General features: G+C 36.4%; 1 protein-coding gene across 2 annotated transcripts in view; it reads right to left on the bottom strand.

The window, feature by feature from the left end:
- Positions 1-21,521, bottom strand: part of STK33 (serine/threonine kinase 33) — a 150,351-nt gene that overhangs the window by 43,855 nt on the left and 84,975 nt on the right. For both annotated transcript variants that reach the window (XM_059389000.1, XM_059389008.1), the window contains 6 exons: positions 21,179-21,292; positions 17,175-17,288; positions 14,840-14,944; positions 10,368-10,506; positions 7,907-7,995; positions 5,187-5,271 (listed from right to left, as the gene is read on the bottom strand). In XM_059389000.1, coding sequence (XP_059244983.1) covers positions 5,187-5,271; positions 7,907-7,995; positions 10,368-10,506; positions 14,840-14,944; positions 17,175-17,288; positions 21,179-21,292 — 646 coding nt within the window. The remainder of the gene's footprint in view (positions 1-5,186; positions 5,272-7,906; positions 7,996-10,367; positions 10,507-14,839; positions 14,945-17,174; positions 17,289-21,178; positions 21,293-21,521) is intronic.

Here is a 21,521-nt window from a genome sequence, read left to right as displayed (position 1 = left end):
GGTGCCATCACTGCGGGGGCCGGATGGTGGCCTCAGTCTCTCAGAGTCATCTTAATGACCGGGGGGCAGGGTGGGGGGGTGTCTCCGTGTGTGCTGCCATCACAGCTCTCACAGGGAGGCAGAGGCCAGAGTAACGGTGCCAGGGAGCCATTTAGGAAGTCAGCAAAGCTCTACAAACCATCTGTCTTCTCTCTTGTTCTCTCACTTGTTATCAGTGTAGACAGCTAATAAGCAGGCATAAAACTCAGGGTGCTTGGATATATTTTCCCCATGTAACTACAGACCAGATGTCTTTTGCCAACAGGAGGATATGAACAGAATCTAAAGTAGCCTTTTCCCAAATAAGATAAAACAGTTTCAAGACTTAATACATCAAGGAGGGGGGGAAACAACAACAACAAAACCAGAACTAGGTATACTCCTCGGCAAGAAAAATGAATGAACTACAGATACGACATGGGTTAAGTCTCAAAATCATGACATGGAACAGACAAAGACAGACACAAGAACGTACGCTGTATGATTCAATTTAAATGAAGTTCTAGACAAGCAGAATTAAGCTTTGGTGATAAAAATCATCTGTGGTTGCTGTGGTCTGTGTGGGAGACTAACAGAGAGAGACACAAAGGAATTTTCTGGGGTGACAGAGATGTTCTGTAGCTTCACTGGGGTGGTGATTCTATAAACATATGCACTGGTCAAAAGTCATCAAACTTTACACTTAAAATTTGTGCATTTTATTATATGGAAATTATATTTCAATAAAGTAAGATTTTTCTAAAGAAATCTCTAAACGGTACAAAAAGATTTGTCAAAGCCTCATCTTGGTGGATGACTTTAATAACTCAGAAATCAACAGAGGCAAACAAAATTAACAACATGGAAAGTTTAAATCACAAAGGTATCCCATTCGATTTTATAAATCATACGCAGAGAAATTTTTGTGCTCAACAAAGGAGGAATATACATATTTTCTAAATATCCAGTGCAACATTTGCAAAAACCAACCATGTGTTCAATCACAAAAAAATTCCTAAAAGTTGAAAACCATTAAGTCACAATTGCCTACGCCAATGAAGAAAACCAGACAGAAAAACCAAAAGGCTAGGAAAACTACCACATATTCACATGAATGTCAAACACATTCTAATCACCTGGAAAATTATAAAAGCTCTTCTAAATAATTCTTAGATTAAAGACTAAAACTAAAATGAGAGACTATTAAGAAATGAATAATAGAAGACTGTCTAGCAAAAAAAAAAAATGGTCAAGAAAATACTCGGAGTGAGCAAAGAAATACTCAGACTGAACATAAATAACCATTTAAAAAAATTAACCGTTTAAAAAAATAACCATTTTTTAAAACCATTTAACTTAGGAAGTTAAAAAAATAAACCAAAAGAAAATAGAATAAATCCAGAAAAATGAAAGCAGAAATTTTTTTAAAAGATTTTATTTATTTATTTGAGAGAGAGAGAGAGAGAAATGACAAATAGGCAGTAAGGCAGGCAGAGAGAGGGTAAAGCAGGCTCCCCCTGAGCAGAGAGCCAGATGTGGGGCTCGGATGCCAGGACCCTGAGATCATGACCTCAGCCGAAGGCAGAGGCTTAACCCACTGAGCCACCCAGGTGCCCCTAAAAACAGAAATTAATGAAAAAGTCAACCAAATAATATTAGACTTGAGCTGGTTCCTTGAAAGCCCAATAAATTGTCCTAACCACTAACAAATTTGATCAAGAAAAAAATGGTTTGTATTATTACAAGAGCTTAAATTGAGCACTGTCAGGTATTGTGCTAAGCACTTTACATATATTTTCTTGTTTAATTCTCACGTCAACCTGATAAGAAAGATCTTATTATTACCATCCTAAGTATATCCTCTCCCCTTCCCTGTTTTATTTTTCTTTCTTAGCACTTCTTTCTAACATCCCAGGTAATAGCAGACGTTTTACTTCTTTATTTTAATGTTTGCACCAACATGACATTTTTATGCTTTGTTCACTGTTGTATTCCCAGAACCCAGACCAGTCCTGACACAACGTAGACCCTCAACAATTTGATAAGTGGATGACATAATCTCCATTATACAGCTGTAGAACTACAAATGAGTTAAATTGTTTGCCCAGGGCTCACCAGACTAAGTAGAAGAGCTGGACTCCTGAGTTAGCCAAGTGATGTCACAGCCCATATTGCTAATCTTACATCACATGACCATCTTAAAAAATATTAGGAGTTATTAGGGGGATAGGCACAGATACATAGGAGAATCAGAAAATTATAATATATGCATATTTATGCCAATAAAACTTAAAATCTCAAAGTAATGTGCAATTTCCTAGAAAAATATAAACTATCAAAATGATTCAAAAAGGTGTGGAAAACTTGAATAACCCAATATAAGTTGAAAATATAATAGAAACTTAACCTACCAAAAGGTATCAGGGCCAAAAAAATTTTTAGGGGAAATTTCATCAAATTAGTAGTTTATTAATGTAACAGATAACTTCTGTTACTTAAGTGATTTGAGCACATGCCATTTTATTTTTTAAATGAGGCTAGCATAACACTGACATCAAAAAAGACAAAGACAGCACAAAAGAAAGAAATCAACACTCAAAACTCTTAAGTAAAGTGGTGACAAATTGAATAAGGCAGTTTATTAACACAAGTGAAGTTTAATATAAAAGTGCAAGGATGGTTCAACATTTTTGAGACCTATTAATGCAATTATTTCACCAATAAATTTAAAGAGAAAAATATATAATCATTTCTTGGGTACAGATTTGAATAGACATTTCATCAGAGAAGATTATCAATGACTAATAACTACATGAAAAGATGCTCAACATCATTGGTCATTAGGAAAATTAAATTACCAAATTAAAAACCACAATGAGATACTACTTTATACCCATTAGAGTGATTATAATTAGAAAGAAAGGTAATTATCAAGAGTCAACAAGGATACAAAGAAACTGGAACCCTCATACAATGGTTAGTAGAAAGGTCAAATGCTACATTCACTTTGAAAAAACATTTGGCAGTTTCTTAAAAAATCAAACATAAAGATGCAGGTGTCTGGGTGGTTCAGTTGGTTAAGGGTCTGCTTGGACTCAGGTCATTCTCCCAGGGTTCTGGGATGGAGACCTGCATCAGGTTCCCTGCTCAGCGGGGAGCCTGGTTCTCCCTCTGCCTCCTCTGCTCCCCGACTTGTGCTCTCTCTCTAATAAATAAATAAATAATTTTTTTAAAAAAGTTAAACATAGTCTACAACCCAGCAACTTCACTCTTCGGTAGCTACCCAAGGAAAATGTGTCCACATTAAAATTTGTACACAGTGGTTCACAGCAGCATTATTCATAATAGCCACAAACTGGAAACAATCTATACGTCCATCAGCTAGTGGATAAATAAAATGTGCCGTCTCCATACAACCCACAACAGTTCAGAAATATAAAGGGCTAGACTACAGATACAACAAGAAGATACTTCAAAAACCTTATGCTAAGTGAAAGAAGTCTGACATAAAAGATAACATATGTATGACTCTGTTTAGATGAAATGTCCAGAAAAAATAAATATAGATTCGTGGTGAGCTGGGGCTGGGATGGGAATAAAATCAAGGTCAAATGGGCACGAGGCAACATTCTGAGGTAGAATTATTCTAAAACTGAATTGTGGTGATGGCTGTACAACTCTGTGAATGTAGGAAAAATCACTGAATAGTACATTTTTACGGCATTTAAATAGTACTTCAGTAAAGCTATTAAAAGTTTCACTCAGAAAAATGGTAAACTGTTGCTTTACAAAATATATTTAATCAGTAGCTTTAGGATGTACCAACGATGGCAATAAAATTGGATAGGAATCGGAAAGAAGCAAAACACACACATGATTTCAGCATGAGTTGACGAACCCAATAATTAAGTTTGGGGTATGGTTACCTAAGAGATACAAGCAACTATAAGAAGAGTCCAACAAAGGAAAACAATAAAAACTACAATCTTTAAAGATAAGAACTGGGAGAAAAAAGCTGAAACAGTGAGATTATTTGATCTAAGAAAAGAAAAAGTATCTTGATCAGGGCCAGTAAGTCAAATTATGGGCAAAATCAAATTACTTGAGGGTTTTTTTCTGTTTTTTTTTTTTTTTAATTGTAGTTGACATACAATATTATGTTAGTTTCAGATATAAGACATAGTGATTCTACGCTTATGTACATTATTAAGTGATCACCATGAAAAGTCTAGGTACTATAGAAAGTTATAATAATATTATTGACTATATTCTCTATGCCATACTTTACATCCCCGTGGCTTACTTATTTAATAATTGCAAGATTATACCTCTTAATCCCCTTTACTTATTTTGCCCATCTACCCCTAAACTACCAGTTTGTTCTCTGTATCTACAAGTCTGTTTCTGTTTTGTTTTGTTTGTTCATTTGTTTTATTTTTTTAGATTCCTCATTTAAGTGAAGTCATATGGTATTTTCTTCTCTGTCTGATTTATTTAACTTAGCATAATACTCTCTAGGTCCATCTGTGTTGTTGCAAAAGGCAAGATTTCATTCTTTCTTATGGCTGAGTAATAACACTCTTCCATACCACATCTTCTTTATCTATTCCTCTAGTGATGGACACATAAGTTGCTTCCCTGTCATGGCTACTGTAAATAATACTGCAGTGAACATGGAAGTACACATATCTTTCCAAATTAGGTCTTTATTTTCTTCACATACTTAGAAGTGGAATTATTGTATCATATGGCATTCCTATTTTTAACTTTTTGAGGAACCACCACACTGTTTTCCATCATGGTTACACCAATTTACATTCCCACCAACAGTTCACAAGGGGGCCTTTTCTCCTCATTCTTGCCAACGTGTGTTGTTTCTTGTGTTGTTGATTTTAGCCATTCTGACAGGTGTAAGGTGTTACCTTCTTGTGGTTTTGATTTGCATTTCTCTGATGATGAGTGAGGTTGAGCGTCTTTTTATGTGTCTGTTGGCCATCTGTGTGTCTTCTTTGGAGAAATGTGTGCTCATGTCATCTGCCCATTTTTTTAATCAAATTGGTTTTTTTGGTATTGAGTTTTAGGAGTTCTTTCAAGTTGCTCAAGTTTTAATCTACAGTAATGGTTCTACCTCCTTATATAGAAAGATCATTTTAAATCAACTAACTTACCCATATAGATAGGAGTCCCACATGTGGTCTGCAGCATGGCTTCACTCCTTCCGTGCTTCTTCACTGCTAAGCCAAAATCAGTCACCTGGAAAAAGAAACTCAGTCACCTGCTTTCCTTGTCCCAGAGTTTACTCGTTCAAAGGTAGGAGTTCCAACACACTGTAATTGCACTGTATTTAATTCAGAGATACAAGCAGATGGAGGGGCTTTGCTTGTAGTACCACTGAGGACCTTGCTATCACTTCCCATCCACCCCTCTTTGTGAAGAAGAAACAAAACAGTGACAAAGAGAACCTTGGTTTCTCCCACCTGGAGGAAACACCCGTGATACTGATTGCTCATTCTTTCTAATTCAACTTAGCAGTTCAACATAGGAAGTTATATGTCGAAAGAAAGCATTTAACTTTTTCAGATAAAAAAGTTATTTTTGAAAACCTCTTTCATTGTAAAATACATTCTGGCTGTAGTATGTTTATTACCTATTTTTTCTGACACTCAAGCTATGTTCCAGTTTAAAGCCCTGTTACAAATGCAATCATTATCCTTGTCAGGACTCACAGAAGCTGCCTCTTTCTATAATTATTTATGAGACACTATCTCTGGTAAATACTGTCTTTTCTTTACTATGACTTCCTTTGTGTTTCTAGAGTTTATTAATTAAAACAATTACTACACTATTAAAAACTACAAGAAGCAAATTAGCAGGGAAAAAAGCGGCCATAGAGCTACAAATCCACTAGAGGCCTCCTGCTGCAACTGCATTCTTTCTGCTCAGTTCCAAATCGGGGCCAGTACACATACGGTTATTAAATATTCAGTATGTGCCCTTGGTCTTATCTCTCAGGTTGGAACAGCCTTGGGCTGAAAGCAGAAAAACAGGCACATTTATTGATCATACAACCAAAGATAGGCTCTTGGTCCACAGACACTGAATGCAAAGTTTCCAGGGACTTCTGGAATAATAAAATGTTCCTATCAATATGTGATACCACTATTTTTCTAAATAGAAAAATATTTCTATATTTCTCCAGGAGTTTTCACAATTATCCCACTTGGAGCATTATAATATATATATCCTTCTCCACAGAAAATCTACACAGATCTCAAATATATAAAAGTTTTCACGATTAATTCGGTTCTTTGGAGTGCAATTATTCCTTCATTTACCAAATACTAAGTGAGCACATACTATGTTTTCAGGTACCAATGGTGAATAAAACATGCATAATTCCTGCCCTTCACAGAGTTTAAAATGAAAATATTCAAGAATATTTATTTACTTTCATAAAACAACAATGCTGTTAAACCCACTTATATTACATAGGGATTTAGCTTCTACAACAGAGCGAGTTATTCACAGACAACATTTTATTCCTAAATTAACACATTCATATATTTTTTTTTTTTTTTTTTTTTTTTATTTTTGTACCAACTGAGATTTTGTGGTTTTTATTTGTTTACATAAATGTGGCAGTGCGCTCTCTTAAGCTTAGGCTAAATTATGCTGCAATAACAAAAGACTCTACATTTCTTCCTTATGTTAGACACGGTCATGGGTCAACTGAAGCTCTGTTCCATATTTTCGCTCAGGGAGCCTGTCTGAAAGAGGAGCCCTTGTCTGGATTTATTGGTCTTCTACTGGAGGATAAAGAGATGGGGACTGTATGTACCAGCCCTTGAAATTTGTGCCCAGAGATAACACACATGACTTCATTCACGTTTTATTGGTCAGAATAAATAACACAGCTGTACCTGTGTAGGGCAGGAATGCCCAACTCTCTTTCGTGGAGCAACATAAGAGAGAGGGGGGCCATATAGGAAGGCCTCTACCACAGAGAGAATTAGTGAGTACTTAGAAAAATGACAAAAATCTCCCACCACAATATACCTTGAGCATTTTGAGTTCACATGATGAAGGAACAGGATGACTTCAACATCTACCACATCCTTATCTGGCTAACTGGAATTACATTATATCTCTCTCTTTTTTTTTTAAGATTTTATTTATTTATTTGACAGAGAGGCAGACAGAAAGTGCACAGAGCAGCGGGCAGAGAGAAAGGGAGAAGCAGGCCCCCCATGGAGCAGGGAGTCGGATGCGGGGCTTGATCCCAGGACCCTGAGATCATGACCTGTGCCGAACTCGGCACATTCATATATTTTGAAAGCAGCCGCTATTAAAGTGCTAAGTAATAAATAATGTATCCTATCATTTATTTGGCATTAAGAAACACTTAATTTGAATAAAATCTTAAAGAATAAACACTTGGCACATTAATTGTGCTTAGGAAATAAATATTAATACCCAGGAAAATTTTCAATGAGAAATATAGACTTTAGTGTTAATTTAATATCAAAGGCACAGCCAAGGTGTGGGTTTTTTTTTTCTAAATCTGTAACACATTTACATCAAACTACCAGACATAATTTTGAAATTAATTAGAATTCAGAGCATCTGTTTGCTTGCTATTAACTAATGATTTAGGACTATCCAAATGAATATGTACGTTAAAAAAGATTCAATAGCACCACTTAACTTGTAAAATTATTCTTGTCAGTTACAACCTCTTTTGCAAAATTTTAGTTTTTTTTTTTTTTTTTTTTAGCACAAGCCACTTATTTTGCTGCTCAAAAGCTTCCAAAATGTATCTAAAAAGAGGAAGTACTTTGCTATCAAACTGTTTACAGGCAAATATTTACCATGATTTTTTATACCTTACCTTTATGTTTAAGTTCATTTCATTGTTATCATCAATAAAGCTGCTTTTAACCATTATGTTTTCCAGTTTTAGATCTCTATGTACTATATCTACCAAGAAAATAAACAACAAATCACATGAATAGTGAATAATGGAAAAAGAGGGGACACGAATAGAACAAATAAATATATATGACAAATTAATGTCCCACTGTTAAAAACTTCACGGAGGGCCAAGCGTAATTCTGTCCTGTTCCATTCCCTTATATTCCAATCCTTTTTCTTCACAAGTTTGTCCTCAAGGAGACATTTTCTTTTGACTCCCTCCTCTCTCCCCAACCCCCTGCTGCCTTGAAGTCTTCTCTTTGTGACCAGTGGCCTGGTGAATGGAGAGGAGGATCCTGCCTGTGCTCAGGCATTCCCAGGCAGAAAGAGACAAAAGTAGTTACAAACCCAGTAAGGTTTCCCATATCCTTAGGTTTTCAAGTAGAGGATTACTTATTTACTTCCATGCATATTCTATTGTCAATCTAAACACTTAACATACTGCAATTTGGCTACGTGTATACATACTATATACTACACTTATTTCAATGTATTTTTCTATAAATGAACTCATACTTTCCTAGTTTTTATATGTTAAAATGAAAAACAAACAGAAACCCTGAGACCCCAAATCTCCAGTTAAACGTGTCAGACATCAGGTAGGATTTTTACGTGCATGCAAATAATCACGCACCAAGCACTTCTGTTGCAAGTAACTAATTCAGTTCATATCCAGAGCCATCTTTTACCTCCATGTAAAGAGTTACATGTATCGCTGCTGGAGAAACACAGCTGAAGAGCGGTGGACTGGCCACCCTCCCCAACCATTTTCAGTTCCCTCACACCGCTCCCAGGATGGGTTTGTGCAATGTGTGCTGCTGACCTCTTCTAACATAAATACAGCACGGCAAGTCTCCCATCTGCCTCCATTGTTCTTCTTTTTCATTGTTTTCTTTGCTATTTTTGCCCACTTCAGAATATTTCTATCAGGTTCCATGAAAAAATCCTGCAGAGATTTTGGTTGGCATTGTACAGAATTTATCGCTTAATTTGGGAGAATTGACATTAGCACCATAGGAAGCCATGGGTTTCCTGTCCCTGCAAAAATCGTTGCCTCTGCCTAGAAGGCCCTCCCTTCTTGTCTGAGCTTGTATTCCTCAGCTCAAATTTTGTTTTCCTCTGTGAATCCTTCCCTGACTTTCCAAATCAAATGAGGCACTGACGATCCTAATGTGCCTTGTGCTTTATGTGGCTCTCCATTAGAGAAATGATTACAGTGAATTACAGTTTGCTTTCTATACTCCAGCTCCCACCAGCCTGAATTCCTTGAGGGCTGGGGGCCTTGTCTTTGTATCATTCTAATTCCAGGACCGACCACTTGCAGGAGGGGCTCAGGAAATGTCCATGGAATGGCTGCTGGGTTCTAGCACTAGCCTGCCACCCCTCCCTGTGTCACTTCACTTCTCTGGAACAAACTTTTTCCTCATGTGTAAAATGAGAAGGTATTAAAGTCACATGTAAGACGAACTAACCTTGAAGAAAGAAAGGCGCCTGAAGAAAGAAAGGAGCCTGAGGAAAAGCAGCAATAACACCAAAAAACAGGAAAAGAATTAGACTAATTTCTAGATGTGGCTTTTAAGGTAGTGACACTATTCTGTATGATACCATAACAGCAGATACATGTCACTCTCCATTTGTTGAAACCCACAGAACATACACCACCAACATGAACCCTAACGTGAACTATGGACTTCGGGTGATAACAATGTGTCAGTGTGGGCTTGTGGCTGGTAAGACATGAACCATTCTGGTGAGGATGTTGATAACAGGTGGAGGCTGTGCGTGTATGGGCAACGGTATATGGGATATCTCTGCAATGACTGCTCAGTTTTGTTGCAAATCTAAAACTGCTCTAAAAATTAACTCTATAAAAATTTTAAAAAATTTTATTTAATCAATATATATTTATGTATATGTATTATATACATGCCTGGAATATATAGCTGGCTAGAATATATAGTTTATTTTTACCTTTTATTTAAATTCCAGTCAGTTAACATACATTCTAATATTAATCTCAGGTATATGACATAGTAATTCAACAGCTCCAAACAATGTATTTTAAAATTTCATTTTTATTATTGACCTGTCTACTTCTAATTTGACAAGATTATCTGCTTTTCAAACTGTTAAATAGAGATATTCATCCCTGTCTGTGTAAAATGTAATTGTTATACCTGCCTTGTTTCTAATTAAGATATACTTTTTATGTTTAATTAAAGTTTTAAAAAGAAAAAAATTTAGAAAAATTTTCAAATGAAATCTCCTATTTCAGTAGGGATCATCTCTGTGACTCTGAACCCTGAATACAATCACCCTCTAACAAAAGCGCCACCTGCATTCTTGGCGTCAGTGAACTTGGAAGACCCTCTTCTTACCTTTACTGTGCAGATAGGCTATAGCTGATGCGAGACTTCGAATGATCCACCTTGTCTCATTCTCGGAGAAATGCCCTTTCCTATCCAGAATTTCTTTGAGTTCTCCATCCTCACAAAGCTCCATCACCAGGTACATTTTCTGACATTATAGATTTATAAAGAGAGAGAGAAAGAGCAACTTTTATAGTTGAGGATTTTTAAAAACATTATATATTGCACACATATCATAGAAATATGATCACAACCTAAATCATCAATCTATTCATTCAAAATTATTTACTGTCATGTACATGACACTCAGGATACTAGAGAAACAAGGAGGCATAAGGCATAGTTCTTAACCTCTCGGAGCTCACAGAAGAGTTATAAATACAATACCGCATGGTGAGTGCTAACAGAAGAGGAATAGCCAAAACGGCACGAGGTTCCAGAGGAAAGAAGCCTCTGCTTAAAGAATGCTCCCTGAGGAGGTGATATCAAAGGGTGTCTGGATAAATGAATAGAGATTTATGGGTAAAGGATGTGGGTAAGAAAAGGTTTAACGCATAGTATTTGCAAAGATTCCAAAGATTGACACAGCACAGGCTGTTGAAAGAATCATGAATATCTCCATGTTAACAGCATTAGGAGTTTGGTGGGGCAGAGAAGAGCGGAGTGATGAGGGGTGAGGACCGAAAAGACAGGCTGGTGCCAGGTTGTAAAGACTCTCAGATGTCAGGCAGAGAAGTTTGGATTTTTTTTCCCATATGCAATAAGGAGCCATTGAAGTCTTTTAAGCTGGTGTCTGGAGTGGGGGGAAAGGTGTGTGCAATGATCAGTTTTGCATTTCTAAATGGACACTCCAACAGTAACGTGCAGCAGGGCTCAGTGAACTTTTTCTCCAAAGGCCAGATTCAGATAGTAAATATTTTTGCCTTCACAGGTCATACAATCTCTTTTGCAACTACTCAGCTCTGTTGTTACAGCATAATAGCAGCCATAACTTTATTTACATACTTTAACAACAAAACTTTTTTTACATACTCTGAAACTTTAGTTTCATATACATTTCACATGTCATCAAATATTACTTTTTCTTGTGGGCCATAAAAATATAGGCAGCAGACCAGATTCAACTTGCACACTACAGTAGGCTGACCTGTTTATGGAGCGTAGGTATGACATACAGAACGGACACAAGAAGGGGAAGAAAAAAAAATACATGAAAAATACTTAAGAGGAAGAAACAGTGGGACTTGGTAACTAATTAGGTTTATGTGGGGAAAACCCATGGATGAAATATCTCTTCCATATTTGCTGTTCCTGTTGAAGTATATTAAAATCACTTTAGGCTTTCCAAAAGTCAAGTCATTTCTTGAGTCAAAAAGATTCACCGTTAACTGAAATATAAGCCTCTTTCATACTTATTTCTTACCTTTCATAGACTACCCTCCATGTCTCCATTGCATCCTCTGCTGCTAAATTTTTATAAATGTTTTTTAAGATTTGGGGGTCTGATTCTATTCTATAGCCACTACTAATGCAACTTCTGTGTTCAATCAGCAAGCATGCAAACAGGAACAAAAGATTAACACCCTGTCTTCCAATAGTCAAAACTCTGGTACCCTAAACCTCAGGATGCTTTGGAATTTCAAAAGTAACTAAAGAGTTGTGCAAAGTCTAACACATTAATGAGTTTTGAACTATGTCATATTTTTTTCCACTCAGAGCAGTGTAGGAATCATAGGTACATAAAATAGTAAGCGAACTATTTGGAAAGAAAAGTGACTTTAGCAATGCTTATAATATAAATTGGTGTCAATTTTAAATATGTATAAGTTGATAAAAGTTATATCAATAAAAGTTTTTTGAAGTCTTTATAATAACTAGAAATAATTGTGTAGGTCTGGAGAACATTTAGACTCACAAGAAACCAAAACAAATTCTGACTAGATCATAGTACTAATGCCATGGCCTACCCAATCAAGTAACAATTTCCACTCATCTTTCAGGTAGCTTCAGTAGAAGGTCTAGGCATTTTTGTGAGTTGAGGTTTGGAGGAGGCAGGTCTGATCTCGTGAATCAAGAGCCAGCAATGCATTAAAAAAGAAACAAACCAATAAACCAGTCACAGATGATGATTTCCTTTTCCTTCAAACTACTCTAGGTTTGGGCTCCCACTTGTGCCAAGATGGAGTAAGAGAGACTAGACTAACCCTTCCTCCTGAAACAACTTAAGAAATGGACAAAATCTATAAAACAACAATTTTCATACATTAGACCTCAAGCAGCAAAGGGCAATGATTCCTGAAAGAAGGGACACATACAAAGCAAGCACCATGATCATCCCAGCTTACTGTCTGGAGAGAGTTTCTAGGCCATGGGGCAGTGAAAAGGAATACAAAGAGAACCCAGCAGTCTCTGTGAATTGAGAAAGAGACCTGGGAGTCCAGAAAGGCCAAGACAACTTAAGTTCACAGGACAGGGTACCAAAGAGGAGAAAGCTGTACATAGAGAAAGCTCCAAAGATTTGCAGAAGTTGCCCCACAAGTCTTAAACAGAGTACTGCTCAGTTCATGTGTATGAGGGAACTACCAAAGCCGGGAAAGGAACCATGCAAGAGGAACAGAGAGAACAATCATTGGAGCGTATACATGGCCAGAAAGAGCTTGTATTCAAAGCAGCCAGAGTGGAAAATCTCATAATTCACAGGACATCAGGTAGAGTACTCTCAAAGGGTCTTATTTCTTTAGTAAGGAAAAAATAGCCCCAGATCAAAGCCTTCTCTGGTACCATCTTACAAAGCTTAAAGCAAGCTTCAGAAGTATCAGACTGTTTCCAAATAACTATATCCTACAACAAAGCTCAAGAGTAGTTATAAGAATATAAAAGTACCTAGTGTCCAATCAAAACCTAACAGGCATGTAAAAAAGAAGGAAAATATAACCCATAATGGAAAAAAAAAAATCAGTCAATCGTCAAAAATAGTCAAATTGACCTAGAAATGACACACATGATAAATTAGTAGGAAAGAACATTAAAAGTTATTACAACTATACTTAAGAAGGAAGAGTAAATACTGAGCATGTTAAGTAAAAACCTGAAAGATATACAAACGAACCAAATCAAATTTCCATTGGAAAAGAGAAACAGCACACAAGATTTTACAGGAAAAGCAATGACTGAATCTGAAGATGTGATGAAAACTCTGTTAAACGAAACAAAGAGAAAAAAATATTGATAAAAGTGAATAGAACATCAGTAAGCTGTGGACAATCTAACATGGGTACTTGGAGTCCCCACAGTGGGGGAAGGCAGGAAAAATATTAGAACAAATAATGGCCAAAGATTTCCTAAATTTGAGAAAAACCATAAACTCATAGATCCAAGAGGCTCCATGAACCCTAAGCACAAGAAACATGAGGAAAACTATAGCTTAAAACTGCTAAATTGCTTAAAACTGATGATAAAGAGCAACACTATTCTAAGAAGTTTAGGGGATTAAAAAAATAACAACCCTAAGACTGAACTGAGTAGGCTTTCGGCACCATTGTTGCATACTGACCCCGTAAGGGATAAACTGGTCTTTCATAGTTATTAAACACTCCTAGTGAATCAAGCATAATACATAACCCAAACTGACTATGTCTGCCTTACAGACTGACAAAGGAAACAAAGAACAATCGCTAACAATGAAAGAGACAGATGCTTTATATCCATTTTTCCCATTTAATCCTTCTAAATGAGGTTGATACTAATATTAAACCCATTTGTCAGATGAGAAAACTGTAGTACAGAGAGGTTAAGTAATATCATAGTCTCATGGCTAATAAGAGGTAGAGCCAGAATTTGAAAGCACAGGCAATCTGATGCCAGTCCACATGCCTAACCACAGATCATCTGCCTCTAAGCAGAGAAACACCCAAACCCACGGGCCTTAAACTATCCGGAGGCAGAATGGCATATAACCCAGGCTTCACAACAACTGAAAATGAAAATTACAGGCCTTTAAAGAGAAGAAGGAGAACATCTAGGAAAGAAGAACAATTAAACACATTGGTTAATCACATATGATAATATATCTTCTGCACAGTGCCAGATATAGCCATGCCAACTTTATTAGAAAGCTAACCTTGCAAAATGATGACGATATTCCAGAAGACTTTAATGGAGAAACCAAAGACCAAAGCGAAAGGAAAGCCATCTCTAAGGAAGCTCTAATCACTATCTGGTTGTGCATGAAGTTGTTTCAATTCTAAGCATTTGTTTGCAACAAACCACCCAGAAACATCACTAAAGACATCAATCTAATCATCAGACACCTAATTATATAATCAATAATAAAAGCCCTCTAGAATGCCCCCATCAATCTCCAGTGACAGACACATGCCAAGGACATGAGCAACCGTGCCCTACAGGGGATACTTCAGAAGGGAACAATGTTCGTTTGTGATAGTAACAACTTTGAAATGCAGCCCCTGATCAAGCCTCACCTTGGGCGTCTCAAACACTTGTTCCAGATGTATGATGTGTTCGTGTTTCACACTTTTTAGGATGTTCACCTCCCGTTCGAGTAACTTCACAGCAGAGCTTCCAGCCTTTCATAATGAGGACGCATAGATTTCACATATGAATGTCACTACTACATACCTCATATAACAGTTACAGTTATTTTTACATTTTTTCCAACATTTTCTGGAGAAGTTCCTTTTTTCAAAAGATAACATATAACTTATTTCCATGATAAGATTAAATTATGGTCCTTCTTTCCTTTGTCCAATTTTAAGTTATATATAATTTGGCCTCAAGCCACATCTGTTTCTTGGACTGTTTCTATAAATTAACTACAACATGGTCTCTGTCCCCCTGACAGAATTATTCCAATTTTGAATATGCCTTTCGGTATTTCCTTCAAAATCATGTTCCTCCTTTGATGTTAGCATAATAAAACCAAAATCTACTTTCCAGGGACATCATTTGGAGAAGATAAAAACAAAATGTTTTTCTTCTGCTTTGTTATTGTTTTGTTTTGATTGCATTTATATGTACTTGTATATAAAGTCTATATATTTATATATAAAAGAAATAATTGGCAGTGAGATTCTACATGTGGCCCTGCAATATATCACTTCCTGATACCCTCAGCTTCAAAATCACCTGAAAGAGACAGAGAGAAAGAGCGTTTGCCTGCAGGTCAGTCTAACTCTGGCTTTATCTCCTTGCCTGTACCCCTTAACCATACCTGATGGCAAAAGGTGAAGACAGGCACAGTCTAAGGAGCACAAATCAAGGTGCAACTGATTTTCTACAGAGTCATCTAAGAAATTCTGGAAGGGCTTTTTCTACTCTTGGCACCACTACCCCCACCCCAATCATCACTGTTATTGATATCTAAATTAACATCCTTATCTGAACAAAAGCATTGCCCTCATCCACATAAAAATATGCCTGAAAGGGATAACAGAGGTCTTAACCCTCCTCTCCCCTCCCCAGCAAGTTTGGAGAATACAGACTAGTTCCTAAAGGACTGAAAAGGGATGGATCACAGGGCAAACTCCCCTTTTCCAAAGACCTCTCTCTACCCTTCTACCATTACTATCTCAGGAGTGAGTAGGAAACCACCTGCCCACTATGTCCCGCCCAAGGAGGATGCAAGTCACATTTTAAGGTTGTCCTAGAAGGTCAGCAGAAAAAGTAACCGTGAGGTGTGAATTCTTATCTAGACTAGATGTGGAAAGTTACCACAATTTCTCCTAACATCAGTCTCCATTCTGTTCATACCTCCCTCTCCAAATGGCTTGACCTGCATATAATGCAGTCGTATATTGTCCAATTCATATACTTACTGTAAAAATCTGTTTAACTATATTAGTGTTTGTAAATGCTCATCATCAATGTGTGTGTGCAAGGTGATGAATTCCTAAAGTTGCAAGCAGGTACCTGGCTATGTAAACCTAAAACCTGGCCCCTAACCCTACCTGACACCAAAGGGGCAAAGGAAATAACAGCCCCATGATTCTAGATGCTAAAGATTACTAGTAAGGCTCTAGATCTCCCTTGAGATGTTACCTTATTAAGCTTTAGGAAGAAATGGTATGCAATTTACTAGAGTTTGTTTTAAAGAATACATAAGATTTACTATTTCATTTTGTAAATATAATATTTATCATCACAAGTCCAAGAAAAAAACACCATATTTTGTGTTTTGGTTTTTCCAGGCACAGATTTTTTTTTTTAAGTTAATGAAATGATCAAGATGTAAAGTCTAAGAAGCTAGAATCTCCCTTAAAGTGAAAGCCAGTCATTGTCCACTCCAGGAGAGATCCAGGGAGGAATACAGTGGCTACAACTAAACAGTTTCATAAATGTTTCATAGTTGCTGAAAAATTGGTTCACACTGGAAGAGCAGGTGAGATAAATAATCACATGAGGAAACAGGGAATCAAAGGAGAGGAAAGGATAGGAGAAGAGTGGTTCAGAACCTCATACATCAGGAGACAATGGCGAGACTTAGTCCTGGCTAGGCCATCTCACAGCCCTACAACTACACAGACAGAGAATGGGCCCTTACTTTCAGCCCACCCCGGAAAACTTTGCCCTTATTTGGTTATATTGGTTATGTTAGTTAGTCCTTCATTTGTTTTTCCCAGAGAGCCCTTGGGTTCAAGAAAGGGTCCCTTCCTGAGCCAAGGAAATGGCCGCAGTTCCCCAGGGCAACTGCCACAGCGCTCCCCTCAGGCTCAGCTGTGTCAGTGTGGAGACCTCCTGCCTCCCCCTCCCCCAACCCTGGCACTGAGCCCTCAGTGCTGTGCTGCTAGTGAGTCTTACCTTTTCTTTGTTCACTTTTTTAATTGCCCACTTAGTGTCTGTTTCCTTGTCTGTGGCTTCAATGACCATTCCAAAGCTCCCTTGTCCCAATATTTTTCCAAAGGTATAGAATTCCTGGATAAAAAAAATAAGAGCTCCTTTGTCTCTCTCTGCCATTCATCACGTATTAAAAATGAACACATAATAGTGACAGATATCTACCCAAGGGAAGAGGGTTTCTGCTCCAGGGTAAAATCAAATACGAGATACCTTTGCAATATTAATAAACACATCTTAATTAACCAAAAATAAGTTTTGACAAATTTTGTTAAATGTCCTTTGGAGGAAAATGATAAAAATCCTAATGGAGAAATATGGAAAACCTCAAAAGTATAAAAATGAATCTCTTACAAACTACAATATTAAGGAAATGTCTTCATAATAAAAAGGAGGAATGGAATATTAATGCATACATATTTGTGTGTTTATGTGTATCAAATACATTCAACAAAGAAATTATCCCTAAATTCAGAGAGCTATACTATAAAATCAACATATATTAACATTGAATACTGCTTTTCTGTTTACCAAGTAACACTTCATCTTCATTATTTCGATCAAAAATTGCTTTTGTTGTTTTATTCTTTTTGTTTTAGAAAGAGCAGTATCTGACAGAAATTTTAATGCAGGTCAGCCCTGTGAAGAAAATAAAAACGATCCACAGTAACATTATCCAGACCAAGAATCCTTCCGCTTATTTTTTAACTTCTGATGGTAACTACACTTATCATGGTGAGCATAGTGAAATGAGCAGAATTGTCGAATCACTAAATTGTCAATCTGCAACTAATATAACATTGTATTCAACTACATTTCAGCTTTTTTAAAAAAAGCATAGTGTTGGACATATTGAACACTCAATAAAAGTTATTATTATTTAAAAAGAAGAAGAAGGAGGAGGAGGAGAAGAAGAATGCACTGTTTTTGCCAACACCAGCATCCTGGTTCACACTGTAAAATAACAAACAAGTAATTCATTTATACTTCCATTTCTTGTGAATTTGGTTGGGCGGTAGGTGGGGGGCAGGTAGTCAGTCTCCTTGATCCAAATCAGTATCAGGGCATTAATAAGAGAAGAGTCTGGACACATCATGCCTGGGGATTAGGACAGGACAGAAGAGCTGAAGGAATGCCACTAGGTGAAGCTTCTGCTGGGTCAGCAGCCAAAGTCTTTACTGGAGATGCATGCAGCTCTTTCTCTGCAACCACTTTCACCTTTACCACACAATAAATACATAACCTGCTCATCTTCATATCTTCTGCTGCTTACATTACCGTCTTATTTTCATAAGAAAATGCCCCCAAAACTACTCACCTGCTTCATGAAGGGGTTCCCTGACTGCACTGTGGTGGCTGTTCCATTATTTTGGCTAACCTCACAGCACGTATGCACTGGTCCTCAAGCACTACTATCACTCTCTTACAAACACTTCAGTTCATGTTTTTCTCCCAAGATGGTCTAGAAGCTTCTTAAAAAGCTGTTCCTTTTGATTCCTTTAAAAAGCTTACCCTGAAATTTTGTAGTAAAATATTCATGCTTAGCACATAGGGGGGAAAGTGGAAGGAAGGAAGAAAGGAAAGGAAAGGAGGGAAAATGTTCGGCTCCAACATATTAGACTTGCCTTAGATAGTTCTTTGTGATACATATTTTGTACAAAAAAGGGATAAAACACACTTCCTGTTTTCTCAGAATTTGTAATCTGCTCAAAAGACAAAGTTATCACTTAAGTCATAAAGTCTTAAGTTCAAAAAAAAAAAAAAATACAAAACAACATTGGGGCCAGAGACCAGAGCTAAAATGCTGGGAGAATAGGGGAAAACATTACAAAAGAGGCAGTTTGTGAGACCGGCATGTGAGGAAACAAAGGCAAATAACTGAGAACTTTTTTCTTATAACCCAAGCAAAGCAAGGAAGGCATTCCAGAGGAACAAGAGTGCAAATTTGGAATGAATGAGTGAATTAGTAAATGAATGAATTAATCAATACATCCAGTCAGCATGCCAAGCAGTCAGGAACCCTCTACCTATATACAGCTGTAAGAGAAGGGATGGACTAGTGATGTGAAGTTGAACCCTGGAGGAAGAGCTTTAGATTTATGGTCTTGAGTGTTGTGAATGCGATTCCTAGACTCACACAGGGTACATCCTGACCAAGGGATGGTCCCCAAAGCACTACTTTCAGTGATTTATAATTACTTTGGCTCATTGTTCCTACTGCTACTTACTAGTGAGAATCAAAGTCAGAAAACTAAGATGACTAAAATAAGATAAAACACTTTTTTAAAATCATATTTATATCCAAATCCCAACTACATATTATGAAAACTAAGTAAAATCCCACCTTAAATGACCATTTATCCATTTTGTTTTCCACAGAACAAAAAGATCTAAACTCTATAATCATCTCCCCAACTTTTTTGACCTGTAAAATCTAAACTCCCATTTCCTCTTAAATGCACAGAACCACAACTTGGGACACAGGCATTTAATACCATTTAAATAGGATTTTTTTTATTTTTTAATTTTTTTGTTGTTTTTTTAATTTATTTTTTATTTTCAGCATAACAGTATTCATTTAAATAGGATTTTTTAAATGAGGAATAGATATAGAAATAGCCCAAATGCCAACTAGTTTTATAACTAGTTTTTCTTCTTCATAACTAGTTTTTCTTTTTCTTCAATTGCTCTGACGTCATTACATCATGGTGAAAATAAGGAGAAAATGACTTCTTATTTGTAATAATCTTAAGGGGATGCCATAAAAATGGTAATGTAGATCTATTTTCATTGATATAGAAGTCCATGATACAGTGTAGAGTGTGAAAACATGTATGATATGGTCCCATTATGAAAATGTGTGAGTGTAAGGGTACTGACACTGGTATTTGGAAAGATGCTCATCTAAATATTAAGAGTAGTTATCTCTGGGTAGTAGAATTTGGGGTGACTATAACTTCCTCTTTTATACTCTTCTGGAGTGTTTAAAAACTTTACAATGAGCCTGTCCATTTCATGGGAGGAGGAAAACTTCGATTATACCAGTTACGTTTATTTCTTTAAAATCTGTATATATTTAAAATATTTCATAATTTAAAACAGGAAAAAACTGAAAAGACAAAATAGAATAACATTTATACAAGCACAGGAAAAATAAAGGTAATAAATGTTAAAATTGGTTCTGTTTGGCTCATGATTTTTATTTTTTTCACTTTTCTATCTATATTTTCCTACCATTTTGCAATGAGTGCATTTTGTTTTTACAAAAGCTCTTTTGGCTAAATTTAAAACTCAGCAAGTTGGTGGATTAAAAAAAATCCAGGCCTTTTAAATGTAAAATCAAACTTTTCAAGTCAGAATTACTCAGGAAGTTTCTCTGATCCCTTCAAGTAAATTGTCAAATATCTCTTGAAACAAAATTTTAAAGTTATTTAACATTAATGCAATTTTCTTCTTGTAGTTATTCTTATTGTGGTTCTTTTAATCTGATGTTAAAGGAACACATTTTAATTTCTAAAAGGATAATAACATTCAATCCATAATTAGAGTCCTTGGAACAGTCATATTGGTATCCATCCAATCACAGACTAGAAAAAATGGAGGTGTCCATGAGGGAATTTCTGGCCTCACTACCAGTCATCAAAGAATGAATAGCCAAACCATCTCAAGTCATCTGTCTTGAAGAGCTCTACCCAAAGACTCCAAGATTGCTCTCAGCAATAGGCAAGACCTAAAGACCAAAATGTTCTCATTTTGCTAATAAAAATGCCCTCTGCTTTAATTAAAGTCTATTTGGTCCTCTATATAAAAAAAAATCGTCTGCATTTTCTTTTGTAAAGACTTTGACATACTTGAAACTTGTAAATTTTCTCTTCTCTTCCTTTCCTTAGAGACTAATTTTTAAATCATTTTTGCCATGAACCATTGACTTAGACGTTCCTAGCAGTTTCACTTTGCTTTCTTTGTACCTGAATAGCAGCTCCATTTTCCATCCTTATGTGAGGAACCTTTCCTTCTGTAATGTTGCCCCGACTCCACTGTTGTTGAGATGGTTTTCTCTCCACATTTGAGGTTTTTGAGGGCTTACACCAAAAGGAATAAAATAATTAAGATATAATACAAGTGTAGTACAAATACAATGTGCTCATATCTTAACAAAATAAAAATCCTAATTTCAATAATCTGACAAATCTTTAATGTGTGCCATGGTATTTATTATCTTTTCCAAATTCTAAGCCCTGTATGATTCATAGGCTCATTATGCTAAAAGGGACCACAAGAAGCCAGTCATTTAATCTAATCCCCTGAATC

This window comes from Mustela nigripes, chromosome 1 (assembly GCF_022355385.1).
Source record: "Mustela nigripes isolate SB6536 chromosome 1, MUSNIG.SB6536, whole genome shotgun sequence".
In the NCBI taxonomy this organism is placed as follows: domain Eukaryota; kingdom Metazoa; phylum Chordata; class Mammalia; order Carnivora; family Mustelidae; genus Mustela; species Mustela nigripes.
The sequence above is the reverse complement of the archived record's forward strand: the minus strand, read 5'-3'. Positions and strand labels throughout refer to the sequence as shown.